Source organism: Callorhinus ursinus, unplaced genomic scaffold, assembly GCF_003265705.2.
Source record: "Callorhinus ursinus isolate GAN/ISIS: 27379988/994484 unplaced genomic scaffold, GSC_fseal_2.0 scaffold57, whole genome shotgun sequence".
NCBI classification, from domain to species: domain Eukaryota; kingdom Metazoa; phylum Chordata; class Mammalia; order Carnivora; family Otariidae; genus Callorhinus; species Callorhinus ursinus.
In genome coordinates this window covers 8,321,457-8,346,313 of record NW_027397119.1, presented here as the reverse complement: position 1 = coordinate 8,346,313, position 24,857 = coordinate 8,321,457, and the positions used below count along the sequence as shown (strand labels likewise).

At 45.3% G+C, this 24,857-nt stretch overlaps 1 protein-coding gene across 2 annotated transcripts in view; it reads left to right on the top strand.

Annotated features, from left to right (window-relative positions):
• The first annotated feature begins 1,058 nt into the window (after positions 1 to 1,058).
• The window catches only part of LEMD1 (LEM domain containing 1), a 33,547-nt gene continuing 9,748 nt past the window's right edge, over positions 1,059 to 24,857 (top strand). Inside the window, exons 1-4 of one of the 2 annotated variants that reach the window (XM_025855225.2) lie at positions 1,059 to 1,169; positions 12,069 to 12,188; positions 12,797 to 12,919; positions 15,530 to 15,600. In XM_025855225.2, coding sequence (XP_025711010.1) covers positions 12,107 to 12,188; positions 12,797 to 12,919; positions 15,530 to 15,600 — 276 coding nt within the window. In that variant the 5' untranslated portion in view covers positions 1,059 to 1,169; positions 12,069 to 12,106. Of the gene's footprint in view, positions 1,170 to 10,415; positions 10,474 to 12,068; positions 12,189 to 12,796; positions 12,920 to 15,529; positions 15,601 to 24,857 lie in introns of those variants that run through there. The other variant, XM_025855224.2, reaches the window with a different exon arrangement.

Sequence of the window (24,857 nt, the reverse complement as noted above, 5' to 3'; positions counted from 1 at the left end):
CCATTCCAGATCCAGGTCCGATTTTGAGGGCCAGCCCCCCACCCACACACAGCCATCCCCACCATCAGCCCTTCCCAGGAGAGAAGGAGTTGAAGGATTTTTCGGGAGCTGGTCAGCGTTGGGGGGGGTGCCTGAAGATAAGGACCCTCGGGTGTGCAGGCAGTGGTGAGAACGACTTAGCCCTAAATGTCCGGAGTGGCAAGCATTAATTTTTCTCGGCAAAGTGAGGGGCCTGCGGGTTTGACACTGATGACACTTCTTTCTGGCTCTTTCGCTTGCTCTCTCAGGGGCAGTAGGATTTGAGACAGACGCTGGCTGGCCCTGCTGCCATCAATATGTGTCCCAGCCCTGTCCAATGTCTGCCCTGTAATGAGTAGTGTTTCGGAATGTCACCTCTGTTAATGGGGAAGCGGCACCTGTGCACAGCCAGAACCACCTCTCTGTCTTCATTAGGCAGTCCGCAGCCTGGCTGCCGGGGGCTCTCGCTGGGTGACAGATGATGGGGATGAGGAGGGAGAGTAGCAGCCTCCTGCTGTCCAGGATTCATTCCCAGACAATGACTCTGAATGCCCATCCCTGCCCTCCCCTCCCCCCAATAGACAGCTGGGGGAAAAAATGCCCTTCTAGGGCAAAATGCAAGGACTGATGAAAATCAGGTGAAGGAGAGTTGGAGGTGTCATTTCCAGAAACAGACACCTGCCTAGCCACCGTGGTCTCCTGTCTAGACTGCGTTTTGGGGCATCCTCCTCCCTACCCCAGCTGTCTTCACGGGCCATCTTTTATGTCCCTGCTAATTTGTGCGCCATGCAAAAGTCACAGGACTGAAATTCTAATGCTAGGCTTCCCTCTAGCTGGACCTGCATATTGCTTCCCAGCCAAATCCTGCTCCTTTTGAATCTCAGCCATCATAACCACCTGAGACAGGGGACATTGAGATAAGCCAAGCCCCAACATGGCATGAGACACAGACATGACTTCAGAGGACCCCTGCTATGATGATAAAAGCATCACCATGGAGACCATATTCCTCTGATTCAGCTTAATGTTCCCACCCTCCCCCAGAGGCTGTGGCATCTCCTTCATCTCCTCCACTGCCCAAGCAAATTAAGCTGGACGCAGAAGCATCCTTCCATACTCTCTATGTAATCTCTATGTGATTGGAAGTGGAGGTAGGTTAGTACCAACTTTGGAGGGTTAGGGGTAACAGTGGTGACATTTGGAATTTCCTGAGGCAACTGTCTGATCCAGAAGCTGCATAGATAGGTGGTTTCTTGACTGGAGCTGGTGGTAGGAGTGGCTTCACTTTGCCAGGCCCTCACTTTGAAAAGCTGTGAGGGGGCTCCCTGGGGGTCTGAGCTCCGCCCATTACCCCTCTTCTCTGTCTCAGTAAAGGGCACCCTTGTCCACCTAGATATTCGAGCCAGAAATCATCCTTTCATTCAAGCTGGAGAGTCGTTCTTGACACCCCCACTCTCCACCCTACATTCGAATCATCACCAAATCCTGTTGGTTCTCCCTCCTAAATCTCCCCCAAATATACTTACCTGTACCTCCACCGCCGCCACCTCAGTCCGGGCCATCACCCCTTCTTGCCTTGCCTCTCTGGTCTCATCTCTCCCATGCTCTCGCTGATGTTGTTGCAGCCACCTGGCTTTCTTGTTCCGGGCACACGAGCATGACCCTCCCTGACCACTGAATCTGAATTAGCCCCCTGCCCCCCCAAGTCCTTCTCTGTCACATCAGACTGTCTCATTGTCACACTCTGAAATGTTCACTTCATTTGCTTATTTGTCTGTTTTCCCCTCCTAGGACATGAGCTCTAGGAGGGCAGGAACACCATTACTTTATTTACCCTTAAATTCACAGCATGAAGAACAGTGTCAGGCACGTGGCAGAACTCAGGAATTATTTGTTGAATGAATGAGTGAATGGTTGGTTGGTTTGCTGCAACCTAATGATACCCCTGCGTCCAGTTGTGCACTCTTCTCTCAGAAGCATCTAAAGGCATCCTTCTCAGACACAAATGCCTTCACGTCACTCCCTTGCTCAAAGCTCTTTGCTGACACGCAAAATGTTCACAACTGCTGAAGCAGAGTGAAGGGTATGTGTGAGTTTCATTAAACTTTCACTTTACTTGCTTATAATTTCCTTCTGCTTGAAACTTTTTTTTTTATTCATTTGACAGAAAGAGAGAGAGTGAGCACAAGCAGGGGGAGTGGCAGGTAGGAGAAGCAGGCTCCCCACTGAGCAGGGAGCACAATGTGGTGCTCAATCCCAGGACCCTGAGATATGACCTGAGCCAAAGGCAGATGCCCAACCACCTGAGCCACCCAGGCACCCCTGCTTGAAACTGTTTAAAATTAATTGGGTTATGGGCGCCTGGGTGGCTCAGTTGGTTAAGCGACTGCCTTCAGCTCAGGTCATGATCCTGGAGTCCCGGGATCAAGTCCCGCATCAGGCTCCCTGCTCAGCAGGGAGTCTGCTTCTCCCTTTGACCCTCTTCCCTCTCGTGCTATCTCTCATTCTCTCTCTCTCAAATAAAATAAAAATAAACAAAATCTTTTAAAAAATTAAGTTAAATTAAATTAATTAGGTTTAAAAAATTATGGAAGAGCACCTGGCTGGCTCAGTCAGTGGACCATGCGACTCCTGATCTCGGGATTGTGAGTTTGAGCCCCATGTTGGGTGTAGAGATTACTTAAACATTAAAAAAATAAAAATCTTAGGGGCACCTGGGTGGCTCAGATGGTTAAGCGTCTGCCTTCGGCTCAGGTCATGATCCCAGGGTCCTGGGATCGAGCCCCGCATTGGGCTCCCTGCTCAGCGGGGGGCCTGCTTCTCCCCCTCCCTCTGCTTCTCTCCCTGCTCATGTTCTCTCTCTCTCTCTGTATCTCTGTGTCTCGAATGAATAAATAAAAAAAAAAAACTTAAAGAAATCTTTAAAAAATTATGGAAATAAAAAATGGCTCCCACTGTTCTCGGGATAGAGCTGAGAGCTCCTTGTGTTTCCCAGCACCCCTCCCTCCTGTGCCCCACCACTGCCCGTTCAGCCTCGCCCCTTAGCTGTCACGCCATTGCTCTACACACTCAGAGGTTCCCCAAGAAACATCCACACTTCTTTTTAGTACCAGGAACAGATAGAACTCTCTGGAACAGTTTTGTTTTTATTTTATGATTATGGAACGGACTAGATTTTTGTGTGGCTGCTGGAAAGCTCTGTCAAACTGGAACTGCTCCGGCCAGTGCAGTAACTGTGTATACAGGCCATTAGGGTTTCCTTCTCTCTTAGCCTCATTCTTGGCTCCATTTTATGTTCCTACTTGTTCTTTCTTCTTTTGCTTCCACCTTGATTACCTTTCTGTGGCTGTCCTAAACTCTTGCAGAAGTCTCCTGTAAGCCATGAGAATTGACCTCTCCTGGGTTTTCAGGACAGGTCTGGATCTCCCACCATGCCCTCTCCACTTGGTTTGTCTAGTCTTTTCTCAAATGTGGCGGCTCCTTAGTGAGTGTTCTGAGTGCTCCTCGTGCCAAATGAACACTCTCCCCTGACTGAGCTGGAAGCCCATCTCCCCCCCCCACCCCCGGCCCCACCCCAATGCAGTCCCTCTCTCTTAAAGTTTCCTTGGAGGAAAAGCAGATCCCTGACTGTTCTTTATAGGAGGACAAGCTGCTTTCAGTTTCCCTGGCTTCAGGAGGAAAGGTGGGGTTGAGGTTGAGAGATGCCCCTGTCATACCTGTGTCCCCTCCCCACAGACAGCCCCGGGATATGTCCCTAATGCATGGCATAGTAATGAGGCTTTACTTACAACTCACACTTTTGAGCGCTTATCCATGGGCACTTATTGGAAATAGTGTTTTAGGGGCGCCTGGATGGCGCAGTCAGTTAAGCAACTGCCTTCGGCTCAGGTCATGATCCCGGGGTCCTGGGATCGAGTCCCGCATCGGGCCCCCTGCTCGGTGGGAAGCCTGCTTCCCCCTCTCCCTCTGCCTGCCTCTCTGCCTGCTGTGCTCTCTCTCTCTCTCTGTCAAATAAATTAATAAAATCTTTTTAAAAAGTGTTTTAAGCACTTGGGATGCATTAATTCAGTCTTCAGTAATTCCATGAAGAATGTACTATTATTATTATAGTTCCACTGTAGAGATGTGAAAGCCAGGGCCCGGGGACACAGAGCTTATAGTAAGTGGCGGGACCAGGATCCAAACAGAGGCAATCTGACCTGAGAGTTTGTGCTCCTGACCACTCTGCATTTGCCTCCCAAGGTCCTCTGGTGGCTTCTGAGCTCCTGATTGGGACTCTGGCAGGCCAAAACCTCACTGCGTTCCCTCCACTACCATTCATGACCATTTCATGGGGAGACTAGGGCCAAGAACCCACGGCATCTCCCTGCTGGTGTCTCTTCCTCCAAAATGCATCTTGCCCTGCACTCTCAGGCTAGTCTTCCTGATGGCCTTGCTCTCATCACTGAGCACCCTCTGTCAGTGGCCTCAAGGGGCAACCCATCATTGTCATCAGAGGGCCCCAGAATGGGAGGATCCTGGAGGCAGAATGGTCCTGGGGGCCTACACCTTAATAGGAAATCCTCGGGCTCTCTGGTTCAACCACATCTGTCCGCTTCTCTAAGCAAATCCTTTGCCGAAGCCAGCCTACTCCATTCCTTTGTTCATAATGTGTCCCTGCCTAGAAGGCCCATCCTCCTGCTTCCTACCTAGCCAGACCCTGCCCATGCGTTAGCTCACACTCTGAATTCCACCTCCTCCAGGAAGCTTTCCCTGAACACTTGCCACTCCCAACCAGTGCTGATTTTTTTCCTCTGCTTCTGAACTTCTGTGGCACTCATGGGTACCACTGTGTTGGTATTCGATTATGAACTTTGATTTACCTTTTCCTTTGTGTGTTTTTTATTTCTCCATTTAGAACATAATCCCTTTGAGGACAAAAACCATCAGTGAGAGAGCACAGCAGGCAGAGAGGCAGGCAGAGGGAGAGGGGGAAGCAGGCTTCCCACTGAGCAGGGGGCCCGATGCGGGACTCGATCCCAGGACCCCGGGATCATGACCTGAGCCGAAGGCAGTTGCTTAACTGACTGCGCCATCCAGGCGCCCCTAAAACACTATTTCCAATAAGTGCCCATGGATAAGCGCTCAAAAGTGTGAGTTGTAAGTAAAGCCTCATTACTATGCCATGCATTAGGGACATATCCCGGGGCTGTCTGTGGGGAGGGGACACAGGTATGACAGGGGCATCTCTCAACCTCAACCCCACTTTTCCTCCTAAAGCCAGGGAAAATGAAAGCAGCTTGTCCTTCTATAAAGAACAGTCAGGGATCTGCTTTTCTTCCAAGGAAACTTTGAGAGGGACTGCACTGGGGTGGGGCCGGGCGGGGGGGGGGGGGGGGGGGATGGGCTTCCAGCTCAGTCAGGGGAGAGTGTTCATTCGGCAGGAGGAGCACTCAGAACACTCACTAAGGAGCCGCCACATTTGAGATGACAATCCATGGATTATCTAAAATTTCTTGCAGGTTTATGCACAATAAATCTCCATATGCAGGACTTATAGGACACCAGGAAGGAAGCCCTCAGGATCATAATTTGTCAGTATCTAAGGTTTGGTTTGTCTTCATAACACGACTAGAAGTCATTTTGCTTTTAAGAAGCAGTGCAGAAAACGGTCTAGATTAGTAGCTTCCTAACTTTGTGTAGTAGTGACATTCTCCCTTTAAAGGCAGGCTTCAGGGGCGCCTGGGTGGCTCTGTCAGTTAAGCAACCTATTCTTGATTTCGGCTCAGGTCATGATCCCAGGGTCATGAGATGGAGCCCCAAGTTAAGGCTCCGCTCTGCGCATGGAGCCTGCTTAAAGATTCTCTCTCTCCCTCCCCTCGCCACTTACCCCACCCCCACTCATGCTCTCTCTCAATAAATAAGTAAATAAATAAAACAGAGGCAGTCTTCATAGGAGCTCAATATGGAAAGCAGACAGGGGTGAGGTTGCTCTGGTTACACTTAAGTGGGGCTGCTCTGTGCCTCCACCCCTCCATGGTAGCTTGGAGGAAATCTTGGAGCTGAAGTATTATAGCTTAAAAATCATTAGGGAGCATCACATCTTCACATAAGAGGAATTTATAAATTTGAGTTACTGAAAGAAAAAACCGTATGTACTCATTTTATTAAAAGCGTATTTGCTGGGGCGCCTGGGTGGCTCAGTCGGTGGAGCGTCTGCCTTCGGCTCAGGTCATGATCTCAGGGTCCTGAGATCAAGTCCCACTTGGGGCTCCCTGCTCGTTGGGGAGTCTGCTTCTCCCTCTGTCCCTCCCCCCTCTCATGCTCTCTCTCTCAAATAAATAAACAAAATCTTTTTTAAAAAGCATATTTGCTGGTATGTTTAAAAAACAGCAATTAAATGACTTTCTCCCCTTTGTTTCATACGAATTTGTTTTTGGTTTTTTCTCCATAAACCTTGTTCATGCCTTATTCTCTTGAGAAGGTGCTTCTGCCAGAGCCCTGACTGCATTTGATTTAAACGATCTGTTTACTCCTCCGTTGTCCCCATTAAACAGGCAGCTCCTTGACAGCAGAGACTCTGCTGTGTTTGTCTTATCTTCAGGCTTAGCCAGGTGCTTGGCGCATAATAGGTGCTCAGTGCATGGACTCCCAAGGGATTTGAGTCTCTAGTTATAGGTGCCTCTCAGTGAGCTAGACCCAACTCATGGCCCCCACGGATGATTCACCCTGAATTTTTATTTTTTTTAAAGATTGTATTTAGATAGAGAGCATGAGAGGGAAGAGGGTCAGAGGGTCCGAGGGAGAAGCAGACTCCCTGCCGAGCAGGGAGCCCGATGTGGGACTCGATCCCGGGACTCCAGGATCATAACCTGAGCCGAAGGCAGTCGCTTAAACAACTGAGCCACCCAGGCGCCCCACCCCGAATTTTAAATATGAAGTGGCTTTCTCCTGCTGCTCAGCCTGAGTCTGAGCAGCTACCCTGCCCTCCCCTTCCCCCGCTCTCCCCCTCCCCTGCACAGCTGTTACAGGCTCGGAGAGTATTAGTTAATTTTAATATTAGCCTAAGAAAGATTAATTAGAAAGGCAAATTTGCTCTAAAAGGTGTAATTAATTCCAAAGCCAAGTAGAAGAGAGTTATGGATTATCTGCTTTGCTACTGCCTTCAAGTAGTGTGGATAATCAAGGGCTGATGAGAAGAGAACAGAATCATTTCAGTGTCAATGCTGTGTAGACCACACTCCATACGGTTCCTTCCGTAAGTGGTCTCATGGCTGAGACAAAAGATTTAGAGGGAGCTCGTGCCTGCGCCACTGAAGTCAGGAGGAAACATCCAATCAGACATCCTGCCCTGGCTCTTCTAGCTCCTAAATCATTCCCGAATCCTGTATCTTCCTCTCCAGTCCTCCCTCCCACTGGCCTGGTCCAACTCTGAATCAACTCTTTTCTGGACTGTTGTAACAATTCCCCCAAGTAGCCTCCAGACTCTGCACCACCAGCTCAGCCTCTGCTCAGAACCAAACCTAAAGTGTATCAAATGCATGAACACAGAACCCCCCAGCCAGTGTCAAACAGAAATTTAATCTTGCGGTGTCCCACTTCCAAACTTCCAAATGTGCCCAAAGGTGAAGGGTTAACTCTTCCACATGGCCCACAGGCTCCTTCACAAATTATCCCCACCCTGTCCCCCAGCTCATTTCCCTCGCTTCCCTTCTATCACTATGCTCCTAGAATAGCTCTCCTCAGTCCCCTTGTTATAGGCCAAACTACTGCTCATTCTGGAAGTCTCAGCCTAAATGAATCTTTCAACGCTTAGGGGCTTCAGAATCTGGGCTCTGGTAGCCCTCTGCTAACAGCTTACCTGATTTTCCCATCATTATTTGTTCTCTTTTTCTTAAAGGAGACAATGAGCACCTTAAAAGGAGGACTGTATCTTTGTATTCTCCTCTACCACTCCCTAATTTAGGCCAAGCCTGATGTCTGTCCCATAGGAGATGATCAATAAATATTTGTTGAAAGGGATGGAGTCAGTTAATGACTCCAATGATGACGCCAACTGAATTTGCCCATTTGAAATCCAAACTTCCTCTTTTCCCCCTAGTCAATAGTAAATGCATTTTGAAATATCTGGGAAGATGCCTCAGTTCTCCACTTCCTTTTGCCCGCCTCGCTGAGGCTCAGAGGCAGGTGCCTTCAGGAGGAAAGTCTAGGATAATGGCAAGTGATGCAGACTTCAGCCTGACAGCTGCTGATCTTTGCTTTAGTTGATTTCCCCCTTTGCAAACGGTTATTGGCAATTGAAACTGCAAATCTACTATCTGCTCCCCTATGTAAATTGCATTTACATTTAAATTGTGCATTCTTCCAAAGGATGGGGTTGGTAAATAACAGCAGATTAAACTTGAGAGGAAATTGTGCCCCACGTCAAACCTGAGACCGAAGTGACATCTGGCTTTTACTATTTCCGTTATTTCGGTTTAATAACAGCATGTGGCATTAAGGGAAAAGAAATTGGATCTACATTTTAATGAAAAGAGGAAGCTCTCAGGGTTTAGATACCTTATCATGTTGAATACCTACTCGATTGGCAATTAAAACTTGCTTCCCTCAAGAAATGGAATAAAATATCTTTGCAGCCATGGAGGGAATAATAAATGAAAAACAAGCAAATACCCAGGATTTCACAGATAAAACCGAGGAAAAGGGGTACTGCAAACATCAAAACCAAGTATTTCTGGATCCTGCAGAGTATAGGAATTCTTAAACAGAATAATGCTGAGAACAGAATCATGGATAGGCTAGTGGGCTCTTCAGGAGAATAATTTCAGACAGAATAGTTTGCACATAATAGGAGGCTCAACCCAATCAGATCATCTGATTGGATCCTTTGTCATCCTAGCTTCCTTTAAACCGCAGAGGTCTAAGAAAATATTCTAGAAATGCCTGTTTCATCCTAATAGTCTGTTTAAATGCAAGCAGTTCCACCTGCTGGCTGCTTTTTTGTTGAAAGCAATTCTGGGAAATGTAAACAAAATGCTTATGCATCCTAATAACCCAAGCCTATCATTTATTTGCTTTGATTGAAACAAATGTGTCAATTTTCCAAGTCTTTGTTTGGTGAATCCAATGTTTGGATGTTGGCAAATGTTTGCATTACATGTTTGTTTGGCAACTGATGCTCTATTCAGAAACTCTGGAGCTATAGCCCTCGAAACTACAGCCTGGAATCAGTCAATGAGTCTCCCTGATGATACACACAAAGATGCTTAATCTTTTCCCAGAATCCTGATAATGTTGAAATGGTCAAGTCCCATGGGCAAGTGTAAATGGGATGGGACCTCCTGAGGAAGAAACTAGACGTGGAGACTTTGAGGATATGGCTCACGAATAATTAGAATAATGGGAAACATTTATATAGTGCTTACTAGGTGCCAAGCATTTTATGTGTATTATAAACTCATTGCCACCGAGTAACAATCCTGTAAGGTAGGTACCATTGTCATCCCCATTACAGATGAGCAAAAGGAGACACAGTGAGGTTAGTAACTTACCTTCCCGATGTCACCCAGCTGGGAAGAGAAAGAGCTGCAATTTGACTCCAGGCAGCCTGGCTCACTGTCCCCTTCACCCTTTCAGGTGACTCCCTCCTATCCCTGGCACTTAATTAAGGCAGTGTGTTCTCCCATATTTACATTTCGTCTTGCATAATTGTTTCTAAAGTCTCAGCAGTCTTTTTTTTTTTTTTAAAGATTTTATTTATTTATTTGACAGAGACAGCGAGAGCAGGAACACAAGCAGGGGGAGTGGGAGAGGGAGAAGCAGGCTTCCCACGGAGCAGGGAGCCCGATGTGGGACTCGATCCCAGGACCCTGAGACCATGACCTGAGCCGAAGGCAGATGCTTAACGACTGAGCCACCCAGGCGCCCTCTAAAGTCTCAGCAGTCTTTTTTAAAAAGACTCAAGCTAATAGTCTGAAGAATGTTCTTATTCTTCAATGAGCAATCCCCTGACAAGTTAATACAGCTGTCTTCTCCTTTCTTACTCTGCCTAGAGTCCGTGGCCAAATTACCCATCTACTACCGTGGATCTTTTGAGGATGGCCAAGATGCTTGAGTTTGTTTGATTTTTCCTTTATCTTCCCAGTTTCCTCTTACTGTTTGGTTGGGTAGCAGCACTTTCCCCCCACTTCCTGTGCATAATGATAACTTCTCTGCATCTCTTGACATTTTATCATGGCAGGCTGCCTATAAAGTCAACCAGTGACTCCTTCTGTCTGAACGTAGGTTAAATTAATCATCTGGCTTTCACATCAGTCTGTTGCTATGGGGTTTACTGATGTCACACTGTCATATTGTGATTATCATAATATCTAACAGGCAAAAAGGGACTGGTTGCTACTAGAAACCCTTGGGTGAAACTCCTCCAGCTTTAGTACCCAACCCAACTGCATAGACTTTAAACAACCATGTAAAGGGGTAAGTAGATTAATCATCCAGCTGGATTCCATTTGAATACTTTTCTTCCATATGTGTGTTTCCTCTGGGCGGTTGTCTAGTGTCACTTGAAATTGATGAGGGTTCTTTTGGAGGTTATTTTGGAGAAGGCTGTGAAACAACAGACAGCTGTTCTCAGGAAGAAATGTTGTAGGATGGGCCTAAGCTAGCTTCTAATGGTAATAACAATAAAAATAATCTGAGGTGTATTGTTGGCTTCCTTTCTATATTAGATCGTTTCCTAAGGGCCAAAAATGTTAATTCAGCCTCCCCAACACATAGAAAAGAAGGAAACTTTCATTTACTAAGCCCCTACTCTGTGCCAGAATGTGACTCTGGTCCAAGTGTAGCTTTAAGGAGAACTGTAAAGCAAGGTGTTCTCCAACAACCCTGTTATACATGACAACTCACAGCTTCTTCCAGCTTGTATACAATGTTCTTAATTGGACATTGATTGATCACCAATAAAGGCAAAGTCATTACTTAAAATTGGTCCAGATCCTCTGATGCTGAGTGATCTTCTTGCGGTTGTTTTCACTGCAATATTAAAAAGTCTGGAAATGTAATAGCAGTGAGGTACAATAAATAAACTTCTACATTACAAATCTCTGTTGAAAGGTGTAACAAATGCGTCTTTTTCAGGATTTTGTTAAGTAGGTGGAGGGGTCCTTTTGGGGGGATAAAGAGATCAAGTGCATAAATGTGATTGAACTTGAGACTGGTGTAGGACAGGAAAGCCAATCAAGACTTGTGTAAGCTTATGTAAATCAATTTATGTGCCAGAGAATGAATAGCTGACTTTTTTTTTTCAAATGCCAATTCAGCAATTACAAAGTCTGCTGGCGGTTAATTAAAAACTACCATCTCGTTATGTTCCGAGTTAAATTACAAGTGCGAAAACTACTAGTGTTTGCAATAACTGAACACTCTGGACTCTGTACTCTCATCAAAAGGAGGGCAGGGATAAATAACTTTTATTTAACTCACTAGAAAATCTCTCTCAGCTCTTTCGTATTTAATTAACTTCTTATCTTCTCAGAGCCTGAGTCTTACTCAGAGTTCCTGAGCAGTCATAGAAATATTTGTTCACGTGTTCATTTGGTGCAGAAGACTTTTTCTCACATGAGTTAGGTAGAAAAGTTAGAAATAATTCAACCCCGGAGACATTGGGGAAAGTGACACCCAAACCCAAGAGAGATTTATTGCAGAGAATGCTGATTTGGGGGGTTATTGCCCGTGTACCTTCAAAACAGGAGAGATTGGGTTGTAAGCACTTCTGTGGACTTTCGGGAAAATTTTAGTTCTTATTTGTAAGGCTGCTTTAAAGAATTTAATGTTTTCCGGGCGCCTGGATGGCTCAGTCATTAAGCATCTGCCTTCGGCTCAGGTCATGATCCCAGGGTCCTGGGATCGAGTCCCACATCGGGCTCCCTGCTCGGCGGGAAGCCTGCTTCTCCCTCTCCCACTCCCCCTGCTTGTGTTCCTGCTCTCGCTGTGTCTCTCTCTGTCAAATAAATAAATAAATAAATAAATAAATCTTTAAAAAAAAAAGAATTTAATGTTTTCCTCTTTCATAAATTCCACTGTCTGAAAGAGACCGAACTCCTGTCACACCATGGTGGATGTGAAGTGTCTGAGTGACTATGAATTACAGCATGAACTTAATAAGCTTGGATTTTCACCTGGACCAATACTACGTACGTATGAGGCAAATATTAGAGACTTGTTGTTTATTACTTATAAACTACCTCCCAAGATTTAAAATTATTTACAGTGGAAGGAACATATGCAATAAAAAACATTAAAATGGAAATAGAAAAAATTTCTTAAAACACAGAAAACCATAAAAGGGGAAGAAGTGATAAATACACCCAGATGCTACACACAGGTTACTATGTATGATGCCTGAGAGAAAGGATTGTTTTTTTCCAACAAGAAAAACCCATTTATTCTTGGTTGTATCACCCTGTTGGTTTTTATCGTTTCTAGGATGTGCACTATGTTAACTGTTTATGTACTTATTGTTCATATTCCCCATAGATGGGAAGTGCAACTTTGTCAGTCTTACTTTTGGATATATCCAAATGCCTGCCTCCCTGGCTAATCCATGGAGGCCTCAACTTAATTGTTTGTGGAAGGATAGGAGTGCGTTGAGTAGCTGTGGGGTGGGCCCAGTTGTAAAAGGCCATAATTAACCAACAGTGTAAGTTACAAGAATAAGGATCCCGTGGTGAAATACCGTATGTGCAGTGGGATCGCCTACACAAACGGGATAACTTAATCTGTTCTCCACATTCTTCTTCAGCTTCCACCAGAAAAGTGTATGAAAAAAAGTTGGTGCAACTGTTGGTCTCACCTCCCTGTGCATCACCTGTGATGACTGGACCTGAGGAGATGGACGGAGCTCAGGATGATGACGACAGTGAAGGTACCATCAGAGGCTGTGCTGCTAGATGGCAATTGCGTGCTTATTCATACCTTGTCTGGGATGATCTATATAGTTTGAAATGCTATGCAAGGGTGACCTATGAAATGTCCAGATGGCCTGTTTGCACACAGTGCCTGGGCTGCAAGAGGAATCCGTTATTCCATGTCCATGTTCATGCCAGCGACCCCATTGGATGGAAAATGGAGGGGGGCGGATCTGGTCAATTTGCATGTCCTCTTACTAGCCAGAGCCAACTCTGTGTTTGATTTCTAAAACCGCGAGTTCCTGCAGGTAGTTTCCACATCTCCTTTGAGGTCCCAACCTCTGCTTTGCCTCAATCAATAAATGGGACAATTATTTTCTTCAGATTAAATGATTTCGAATCCATTCAGAAAGATGAACCAAATGGTACCTTCCAGAACTCTTATGCCTACTGCCCTCCTGACTTCACGGGAGCTGACCACAGCTGGTCTCTTCTGGGCCCCAGGGTAGGTGCAGAGCTGTGGGGATCCAGGGGCTTCTGTTCCGGTGGCCCCTGCCCCCACGGGCACCATTCTCCTGTAGGAGGTGGGCTTGAAGATTCCTACAATCCATTCCAAGGCTGTTTCATTCAATAAATATTTATTAGGAGTCCTCTGTGAGCCACAGTAAAATAACAGGGACTACCATGCCTTGAAGGCCACCACTGCACTTCTGGCCTTAAGTGCAATATCTCATTTAACCCTCACAAGCTTTTAGCTGAAGTTCTGAGAAGCTGAGTGACCGGCCCAACATCAAATAGCTAGGAAGCACCCCCAGAATGTGCCATGAAGAGCAAGATTCATTGTCTCTGTCACCATTACACGTCTAGCTCCTGGAACAGTACCAGGCACGGAGCAGGAATGCACAATGTGTTTGTTGAAAGAGGGTGACAGAACTGAGATTTGAACCCAGGTCTGGTTCTCATAATTGTGCTCTTTCCGCCACACGCCTTACACTGTTCTCACAATTTCTATTGTGAGGATGAACACATTACCTTTTTGACCATGTTTGACCTACCAAAAAATGGCAATTTCATACAGCTCAAGTGAATAGTTTAACAAGTAAGGTAAGTGCCTGGGGCCTTCTGAAAAATCCCCTGGTGGTGCAGTTCTGAGAGCTTCCCCTAAGTCCCGCGTGGCTGGCCTCATTTGAAAGAGCAGCAGGACTGGGGGATGGACCCACCGGCCCCTGAGCATACCCCAGACCCTTTCTGGTTGGGGGATATGTTCAGAGTCCTGCCCCAGGCCTGGGACTGCGTGTGTTTCCTGCCCTACACAGGAACTGAAGGGATTAGACTAGCCCTCTGATGAAATGAAGGGCCAGGTTGGAAGATTCCAGGGAGGAAGCCTTGTGTCCTTATTGCTCACAGCTGCCCAGGACTGCGGGTCAAAGCAGCACAGCCGAGCTGTGGTGGTCCCAGGCCAAGCTCTCTTGCTTCCCAGCGCGCAGCACTCTGCAGAGGGGCATGTATGCCCAGGCTGCGAGAAAATGGGTCCTTCAGTTTGTAAGTTTTGCCTTTGCCTTACAGACTGTATTCACCTGATGCCAGCCAACTGCAGGCAGTCAGGTCAGAGGTGAAAGCTCTGGGTCAGTCCCTCCCTTGTCATGCAATGCTATGGTGCCGGTGGACAGTGCTTAGGTCAAGTAGGCAATGACTGCTGTCTCCGGGTCAGGTCTGAATCAGATGTTTGAGTCTGCTCATTGGAGGATCCTCAGAGACCCCGTTGCCATCAGAATGAAGGGGTTGCCACGGGACTGATAAGGTCCTGGGGAGATCCAGCCTTGGGCGCTTCACAGAAACACCTCGTAATGGGGTGGGGTCGCGGTGGGGAGCCTGTGACAGGGGCCCAGTTCAGACCTAAGGCGAAGCAGTAGGTTATCCAGACAATGGGTGGGTTTGATTTTTTTTTCTCATTTTCACTCATTGTTTTGGCACCGAGTGGACATAGCTTTAATGGTCGAACCTCTTTTCCAGCTTCCCAAATATTCTGGAGTCGTAGGGCTCCTTTAAAATCCCCTCCAACAGCTCTTCTGAGTGTGTAACAGCCCCTGATTGCTCTGAGTTTATCAAAATGCTTCTCCACCGGCTGAAGCCAAGGGTTGATGAACAGCCACCTTTCCTGCCCCCAGCAGTTTCCCGGATGTTAAAGCCTTTTAGCGCAGGTCTGGCCTTCCCTCCTCTGGGGGCTTCTTCGGACACAGAAGGAGAAAATCCTCCCGCCCGATCCAGACATTCAAGGATGCGTGAGGCTTGCAGCTGGTTCAAAGGGGCACCAACTAGACTGAAACCAGCCGCCCAGAGGAGCGGCCAGCTTGAGCTCAGCAATGTATTTCTCCCGGAGTCAGACAGACATGATGGCCTTCCTGTTAGGAGCCCTCCCCGTGTCCCCCGGGGAAGGCCTCAGCGCTTTGCACAAAGGCCACTGCAGAAATGCCCTTTGCCCTCGGAAGGGCAAAGTGAATTTTATTCCCCTCATGAAATTCTTCTGCCCTACAATTGGTAGAATTCACCCCGATGAGTGGTGTTTATTTCCCTTTCTAGCTCGTATGTTCTCATGGCCTATTTTCCTTTTGTTTTCCATGATCCAGAGCTTAATGCCACTATCATTTTGAAAGGAAATACCATTCTCTCATCAGAAAAAAACAAGGGACCCAAAAAAGTATGTACAATTCTAACGCATGAATACTTTTACCCATAATATATTAAATATAGGAAATAGCACTCCCCCTATGTATTAAGAAAGGGAATAGCAAGTGACTCCATTCTGGTCCAGCGGTAAAACCCTAGTTTACAGCAGCTTGTTGTAATGCAGGTTTCTGTTTTGTGAAACTATTTCCGTGTCTGACGCTTAACCGACTGAGTCACCCAGACGCCCCCATATTATTTTTTATTTTTTATCGGAACAATTGTAATATCCTCCTAACTGACCTCCGCCTCTAACCTTTCGTGATTCCAGTTCAGATGTACAAGCAGAGCTTGAGCCATGACATTCACTTTGCCTGGAAACAAGGCGCAAACTTACCACACACCGCGAAGAGACTCCAGTATCTCCCTCATCACCCTCCAGACTCTTCCCTGGTTTCCCACCTCTCTCACTTCCTTCCCATGTGCCTTTGCCTCAGCCGTTCCTTATGTCTGGCGTTCTTTTCATCCTCCGCACCCCCAATCCCCTGCCCATTTTTCTTCTGGTTCAAATCCTGTGACTGTTTAGGGACCCGACTCCAAAGCCATGCCTGTGCATCGGCTTAAAATTGCCCTCCCTCCCCCGCAGTAGCTGGTACAGGCTCCCACACAGAGTAGGAGCCCAGAGCTCACCTCATCGCATCTGCCAAACTCCTCTAGCGACAAACAGGTTAGTTTGCCAATATGGTCTAGTGTTTATTTATTTATTTTTATTTTTTTAAAAGATTTTATTTATTTATTTGACAGAGACACAGCGAGAGAGGGAACACAAGCGGGGGAGTGGGAGAGGGAGAGGAGAAGCAGGTTCCCGCTGAGCGGAGAGCCCAATGCGGGGCTCAAACCCAGGACCCCGGGATCATGACCTGAGCTGAAGGCAGACACCTAGTCACTGAGCCACCCAGGTGCCCCAGTATGGTCTAGTATTTAAACTCCTCACTGAGTTTCAGCAAGTGAAAAGGAAACCCCAAGTACACATTCCTATAGTTGGTAGTAGCTTTGGCTTCCCGTTTGAACAGAATTCAAATCTGTTGAAGTAATTCTGATAGCTTATCAAACTTTCTAAAAGGATGTTTTAAATCTCCCAAATGGCTCATCAGAGGAATCCTTTCCATTCAAAAAACCTCCTGTGGGCAGAGCACCCCTTTGTCTAGATCCTGCACAGACACGGAGGGGAGAACAAAGCAACCTGAGTATTTGCAATGCATGGGGGCGGGGCCAGCGCCCTTCGGGTCTTTGCTTTCCATAAACCTGAAATAAAACCACATCAATATTTTGAATTGGCAATAGAATTCAACCAAAAGTTTGTGAGGGCCCGAAATGTTTGGATCTGAAGGATTTATATAAGCCGTTCTGATTCTCAGAAGGGCCTCAAGACATCTGTTCAACTTTAAATTCTGAAGTAAATGTAAATAAGCATTTAAATTTCCATGTAAAAGGTGGTAAAAAGTGTGTTTATGGAGTCAATTGTCTAACACCATAGACTTTAATTACTTAAGAGCAGTGGTGTGTACCTAACTGCCCTCAGAGTAGCTGGAGAGGCAGAATTCTCATTTTTTTGAAACATCAACGAATACATATTTCCCTCTCATCCTAGCAGGGTTTCCAGTGGAATACAAACCACTTTGAGATTTTGATCATGTCCATTTCCGGATGCTTTGTAATCCTGCATGTGTGAGTGTTTTATCAGATCGCGAAGGCAGCCCACTGCTTTGGAGATTAAGATCACCCAGAAAGTCAGGCCAATACATATTTTTTAATTGGGGACTTCTTCATCAGATGGACTTGGGGCGCAGCAGGTGCCTCCTGTGATGGAGAAGGCAGGAAAGCCAATGCGTGTAATGCAGGCTCTAAGTCCCTTCTACCAAAGAGGGGGAAATGGGATTTGGGGTGTTCGGGAAGCAGAATGATCTGCAGCGTCAGGCTGCATAAAGTGGCCTCTGAGTAAGGCGACCATGTCATTTACACCCCCGGCAGGATGCTTTTGAGAATGAAAGGGGACACTTCTAGAAGAGAGGCTGGAATAACAGGAATCAGACAGGACTGTCCTGGCAAACCAGGGCATCTGGGCACCCTGGGCTTAAGAGTGGTTCCAGGGGTGGAGATGTTTGCACATGCACTCCCATCTCTGGACGGCTGCTTGTCCAATCCCAGAGGGCTATTGGGCCTGGGAGCTGTGTGCTCTGGAGCGCTCCTGGCCCCTTGGGTGTCTCCTTGTTCCCTTCCAGACACGCATGCTCATTCCTGCCAGAATCCTGGTTCTCTGTTCTCCCAGCCCGGAATACTCTTCTCATCTTGCCACCTATGCGACACATTCCTCTAGGAGCTTCTAAAAATGTGTTCTGTGGGTCTGGGTCTAGCAATCTGCCCTTTCAATCTGCCCCAACTCCCACCCTCTGCCTAAGAGCTTTGGCTTCAGGTTGTAAAACTCTGAGCGTGAAAACCTATGTCTTTGAATCCTCTGCATTGAATCCAGTGCCAGCCGTATGGGGAGAGGGAGGAGGGAGTTACTCAGTCTTTGTTGGCTGAACCCAAGGGAACCTTTGTTATATATTTATGTTGATGCTCTCCCTTTCTCTGACTTCCTATTCTGTACTATCTCTTTTGTCTCTTAGACATACCTTAACGTATTCTCCTGAGGGACAATGCTTAGGGCACAGTGAATTGATGACCACCCAGGGAACGGTTGGAACAGACCTTCCACCCCTGGGTCTCAGCCTGTGAGTTAACAACTATTTATACTGGGCATTGTGCTAGACCTTTTTGAGGAAGAAAATAGATGCTAAAGGAGCCATGGTTCCTGCCCTGGAGAAACTTTAAAATGAGCTTTGGAAACAAAGAATATGTGTATCAAAAATCTGGACTCCAGAGCCAGACTGTCTGGGTTCAAATCCCAGTTCTGAGACTGACTTGGACAAGACACCTGACCTCCCAGTCTTAATTTCCTCATCTGTAAATCAGGACAATAATGGTCTCAACTTCATAGAGCGTTGCGAGGATTAAGTTAACATATGTAAAACAGAGTAGTGATGCTACACCGTAAGAGCCATATAAGTACAATAATAACTACTATTATCATCAGTACTATCATGGAAAAAGCACGATATTTAATTATCTACAAAACAAAGCAAACTGCTTAATGGAAAATAATATGATGGCAACTGAATCTCAGTATTGAACTCCTAAGTGCTGCAGAGAAGGATTTATCAGAGTGCCCACAGGTATATTTATCTATTATATAATTATATAACAGGTATATTTATCTTTTTTTACAAGATTTTATTTATTTATTATTTTATTTATGCACAAGCAGGGGGTGAGGCAGGGAGGGAAGAAGAAGCAGGCAGGCTTCCCGCTGAGCAGGGCGTCCGATGCAGGGCTCCATCCCAGGACCTTGAGATCGTGGTGTCCTGAGCCCAAGGCAGAGGCTTAACCATCTGAGCCACCCAGGCACCCAATATACAGATATAATTATCTGTGATAATAATCCCTGTGAGTGCTGTGTGTTGAATGAGGCAGACCAACCTTAAAAAAAAAAAAGTCCTATGTGCCCTCCTTGTATATAAGGACTCCTTCTTAATTTTATGCTAAATCCTTCCCCTGCCTTTTGAAACATTGAAAAAATAATTTATTTTGAACTAACTTCCAATTTAGGGACAGTGGCAAGATTAGTATAAGGAACTCCTAGGTTGCTTCCACCCAGATCATCCAGGGGTTAGCTTTTACTGCATTTGCTCTGTGTGCATATGCGTGCACGTGCATGTGCGTCTGCACGCACGCGACCTACCATCGTGTCTGAACCGTTTGAGGGCCAGCTGTAGACGGGAAGTCTCTCAGCTCCCCTGCACGTCTTCTGCCTACCACCAAAGGACACTTTCCTCCATAACCACCATGTGACACTCCAAAGAAGGACATTCACATTTATTCAATGCTACCGTCTAGTATTCAGACCCCATACAAGTTTCACCACTTGTCCCCAAAATGTCTTTCTGCATTCTGCTCCACGACCAATCCAGGAATGCACTTTGCCTCTCGGTCTGGAGGAGCGGTACCTCAATCTTTTCCTGTCATTCACGCCCTTGACTATTTTAAAAAGTACAGGTCTTTCATTTCTGTTGGGTGATTTTTTTTCTGTCTGATTTTTCCTTTTGACTATTCATAGAGGCCTTGCATTCTGGGCAGAAATTCCTCAGACGGGGTGCTATGCTCTTCTCAGAGTGTCACAACGGGGAACAATGTCATCCTGTCCACTGCTGGTGATGGTAACCTAAATCACCTGGGAAAGTTGGCATCTGTCAGATTTCTCCATAAAGCCGTCATTTTCCCCTTTGTAACTGAATGGTCTTTTGTGGGGAATTATTCTGAAATGATACCAACATAGTGTTCCTCATCAAACCTCATCCGTTAGCCCCAGCACCCGTGAAGGACTGCCTGATTCCACCTCCATTATGATGATAGCCCATTAAGATTTTTTATTCCTAGGGGCGCCTTGCTGGCTCAGTTGGTGGGGCATGTGACTCTTGATCTCGGGGTTGTGAGTTCAAGCCCCACGGTGGGCAGAGCGATTACTCAAAAAATCAAAAATAAGGATAAAAAGATTTTCTATTTCTATCCTTCCTTCTATATTTATTAGTTGACATTCTACTGTAAGGAAGAGCTCCCCTTGTTCATTAATCCATATATATATTAGCATGGACTTGTTGATTCCTTTTGATTCAGTAGGTTGTATACATTGATATCATTTTAATGCTTAAATTGTTTCAGATTTGGCCAGTGGGAGCCCCTTCAAAACAGATACTGTGTCCTTTTAACATGTCCTCATTATTCCTTGAGGATTTTCTTAATTTCTGGCACAAGATATTTCAGCCCCTTCTTGTGCTTTTCCTGCTCTGGGAGCCTTGGTTCCTTTTATTGCAGGGTGGTATTTGGAAACCCAAATCTAGACCTTTAGGGAGCTCATTGCTACTGGGGAGTCATTGCTTCCAGGCCCTCTCAGTGAATAGAGATAAAAAATAAATGTCTGCAAATGTACACATACAGCTAAACGCCTATAACTCTCTCTATATAAAGTTAAAAGCCATGAGTCCATGTTGATCTCCAGTTCCAATCCACCATTTCAGTGTCCCTTCTAACCTTTCCCCTTCCTACAACTGTGAGAAACCTGGCTTCCATTATCCTCAATATATTTTGCTCAATTTAAAAATTTTACTCAGTGTAACCAATCTCCCATCGTAACAGCCACCACTCCTTCTGCATAACCCCCATCACCCCTTCCCCCACCACTGGACTTGCCAAACCCTCCACGTGACCGTTCCCTCACCGTCTCTCTTCCTTGGACACAGGGCACACTAATGCCTTCCTGCTGTCCCCTCCCCTACCGTTCCCATTCTTCAGCCACGAGGCACTCCAGTGCCCCCCTCCATATACGCAGCCCCCCTGCACTCCATCTCTTTGGCCTCTGGACATGCTGACCCTCTGCGTCCATGTCCCCTCTTCCCACGCTGACTCCCAGGGGAGGAAAAGGAAGGGAAGGAAAGCTTCATTTCTCTTTTTTGCTTCCAATTTTGAGGTCTGTTTCCATATCTTTGTGCCAAAACTTTAATAAGATTTTTACTCTCCTAATATTGCTGATAAGTTACCTTGTAGGTCTATAATTAGCAGGTGCATTGACTACCCCAAATGCTGCCATCGGGAAGCCCGATGTGCCAAGGGAATATGTATTAAAGGACTACTTAAGTGTGCAGTTTAGGTTGAGTTGTATGTAAAGGTTTTAGGAGACCGACGTTAAACATCGCTGTAACAGTTTTGTAATCAATTGAAAAACATCCTTATTCCCAGTAGTAGTTGTATATTCCACTTGGGATGAAGTGAAGGGTAAATTACATATTCTATAACTACTTAATAAGCCCTCTGTTCTTACCTGCAACATGTGCTAATGGGAGCTAAATGCTGTCTTTACAAGGGATGTAATTCAACATTCTCCCTATAAAAATACTAACCCCCTGGTAGATATGCTTAAATATGCTTAATGATCAATATGACTTTATCTTATTGATCACATGCTGATGTAATAGAACCCAGTTTTTGAAATACAAGAACAGCAGGAAGAGATAGTGAAACCAAACTCTGATTACAGTGATAATATGTTAATAAAGGTAAAGTTATTTTCATAAAACTGAATTATGAGTAGTGGTGTTCTCTTTCTACTGGAAAATATGAATTTATTTAGAAAATTCAGCTTCTCCTTTTCACCTCCGAATATAACCCTGACTTTAGCTAATTTATCCGTTGCATTATGGGTCTATGGCTATATGTATCAATTTAGGGAGAGGAGTTTCCCCGTTGTACCTCCCATACGAGAACCCCAGATTACTTTAATCTCTTGGGACTTGTTAAGGTTTTGCAAGCACCAGGCCCTGTTCATCACAATTCATGAGTTCAGGAGTGATTTATTGTAATTATTGATCATGGAATTTCCTATTTGAAAGTCTTCTTGAAGGAGGCTGTGTGGTTCCTTACAGATGAGGAAAACGGGCCGAGAGGGATTATGACTCGCCCAAGACCACACAGAGAGGTAGCAGAAAAATCGGAAATGGACTTGCAGCCTCCTAATTTCCATCCTATTGCCGTTTCCATTAGATCAGGCTGCCATAAGGCAAGGAAAGACAACCAGGCACCTGAGTAGTGAAACAGCTCCCCCCAGTGTCTCTTTCCATGATATCGCAGAAGGACTCCTGGACATCTGTTCACCCATGGAAGCAAGAGGCTTCTTTTCTGATGATTGCTTTGTAATGAGAATCCATACGAGGCACTCTTTGGTGGCCCTTCCATTCACACATAGAAGCCCTGGTACAGAAATCAGCACAGTTTAAGTGGGCTGACAGATATGCAGATGGGTAGCTGGAATTTGCCCAAGGGAATAGAAAAAAATTCAAACCTGAAAATATTTTTTGATGGTTTATGATAATAGATCTTATGCATCCAAAAAAGATATAAAGAATTCTATAATGAGCAGTTAGATTCCCATCCCAGAGATTAAAAAAATAAATCAATTCCGTTGAAGACCAATGTAGCCCTCCCTGATCATATTCCTCTTCCTTCCTTTCCCCCCAGGTTACCACTATCCTGAATTTACTACTTCTCATTCTTTTCCTTTCTTTATAGTATCCACAACTTTAGTTTCTCCTGATTTCAGATTTTATTTAAATGACATCATCATGGGGCACTTGGGTGGCTCAGTTGATCAGGCATCCCACTCTCGATTTAGGCTCAGGTCATGCGTGGAGACTGCTTGGGATTCTCTCTCTCCCTCCCTCTGCCCCCGTGCTCTTGCCCCCCACTTTCCCTCGCTCCCTCGCTCCCTCAGTAAATAAATAAATAAATAAATAAATAAATAAATAAATAAATAACATCATCATGTAAGTATTCTCCTATAACTTCCCATTATCATTCAGCATTATGCCATGGGCTTCTTCCAATACTTGTAGTGCTGGTTCTTTCATTTGCACTGCTATATAGTTATTGTAAAAATATATTGGTCAATTCCTTATTTATTGGACATTTGGATTGTTTCCAAGTTTTTCTGTTATGAGCAATGCTGCTACAAACATTGTGATGTGTGAACCATTATATACATGTGCAAGAATTTTTTTCTGATTGAATGAATACACCTAGGAGTGCAATTGCTAGATAGCCAGGGACACAGCCCTGTTCAACTGTAGAGATCATGTTAAATCACCCTACAAGGTGACCGCACCGTCTTACATTCCTACCAGCAATTCATGGAGAGCTCCGTCATTCTCAATCTTCTTCAAAATTTAGTACCGCCACACTTAGTGTTTGTCAAAGTCGTGGGTATAAGGTTGTATTTCATTATAATAATAATTTGCTCATTATTGCTTATAAGGTTGAGCATCTTCTTACATGTTTTTGGTCATTTGTGTTTTCTCATCTACGAAGTGCCGGTTCGTGTCTTTTGCTCATTTTTCTATTAGGTTATCTTTTTCTTGTTAATTTACAGCATCTCTTTATATATTTTGGATACTAAGTCTTTGTCAGTCATAAGTGTAGCACATGTCTTCTAGTAGTCTGGGCTTATCTTTTTTTTTTTTTTTTACAGGAGTTTTGGGTTCGCCGCAAAATTGAGAGGAAGGTGCAGAGATTTCTTATCTACTCCCTGCCCCCACACATGCATAGCCTCCTCCATTACCATCCCCCACCTGCGCCTTGTCTTTCACTCTTTCCTCAGTGCCTTTAAAAACAAGTAATGAAAAAAATAATTTCAAGCTTACAGAAAGTTTCTAACAAATCTTCTGTGGCCTTCACCCAGATTTATTGATTTTTAACATTTTGCCATATTTGTTTTATAATTTTATCTATTCTTTTCTTGGACTAAATTGTAAACATCCTGATCATTTCACTCCCTCCCCAAAACTTCAGTATGTATTTCTTTAGACTGAAGACATAAGGATATTCACACTACAGTGACAAAAATCAGAAATTCTTCTTTTTTTTAGAATATTTTATTTATTTATTCAAAAGAGAGAGCATGAGCAGAAAGAGCACAAGCAGGGGGAGTGGCAGAGGGAGCAGCAGAGGGAGAGAGAGAAGCAGACTCCCTACTGAGCAGGGAGCCCAGGACTCTGGGATCATGACCTGAGCTGAAGGCAGATGCTAACCAACTGATCCACCCAGATGCCCCAGAAATTTTTCTACCAGGATTAAATTCACATAAAATTCACCATTTTATTTTATTTTTTAAGATGTTATTTATTTATTTGACAGAGAGAGACACAGTGAGAGAGGGAACACAAGCAAGGGGAGTGGGAGAGGGAGAAGCAGGCTTCCCGCGGAGCAGGGAGCCCGATGCGGGGCTCGATCCCAGGACCCTGGGATCCTGACCTGAGCCGAAGGCAGACGCTCAACGACTGAGCCACCCAGGCGCCCCTAAAGTTTACTAAAGTGCACAATTCACTGGCATTTGGGGCATTCATAGTGCTGTGACACCATCACCTCTATCTAGTTTCAAAACATTTTCATTACCTCAAACTAAAACTCGGTGCTCGTTAAGCAGATCCTCCCCAGCCCCTTCTTGGCAACTACTAATCTGCTTTCTGTTTATGGATTTACTTCTTTTAGCTATTTCATATAAATGGAATATTCAGTATGTGATATTTTGTGACTGCCTCCTTTCACCCAGCTGATGGTTTGTAAGCTTCATCCACATTATAGCATATA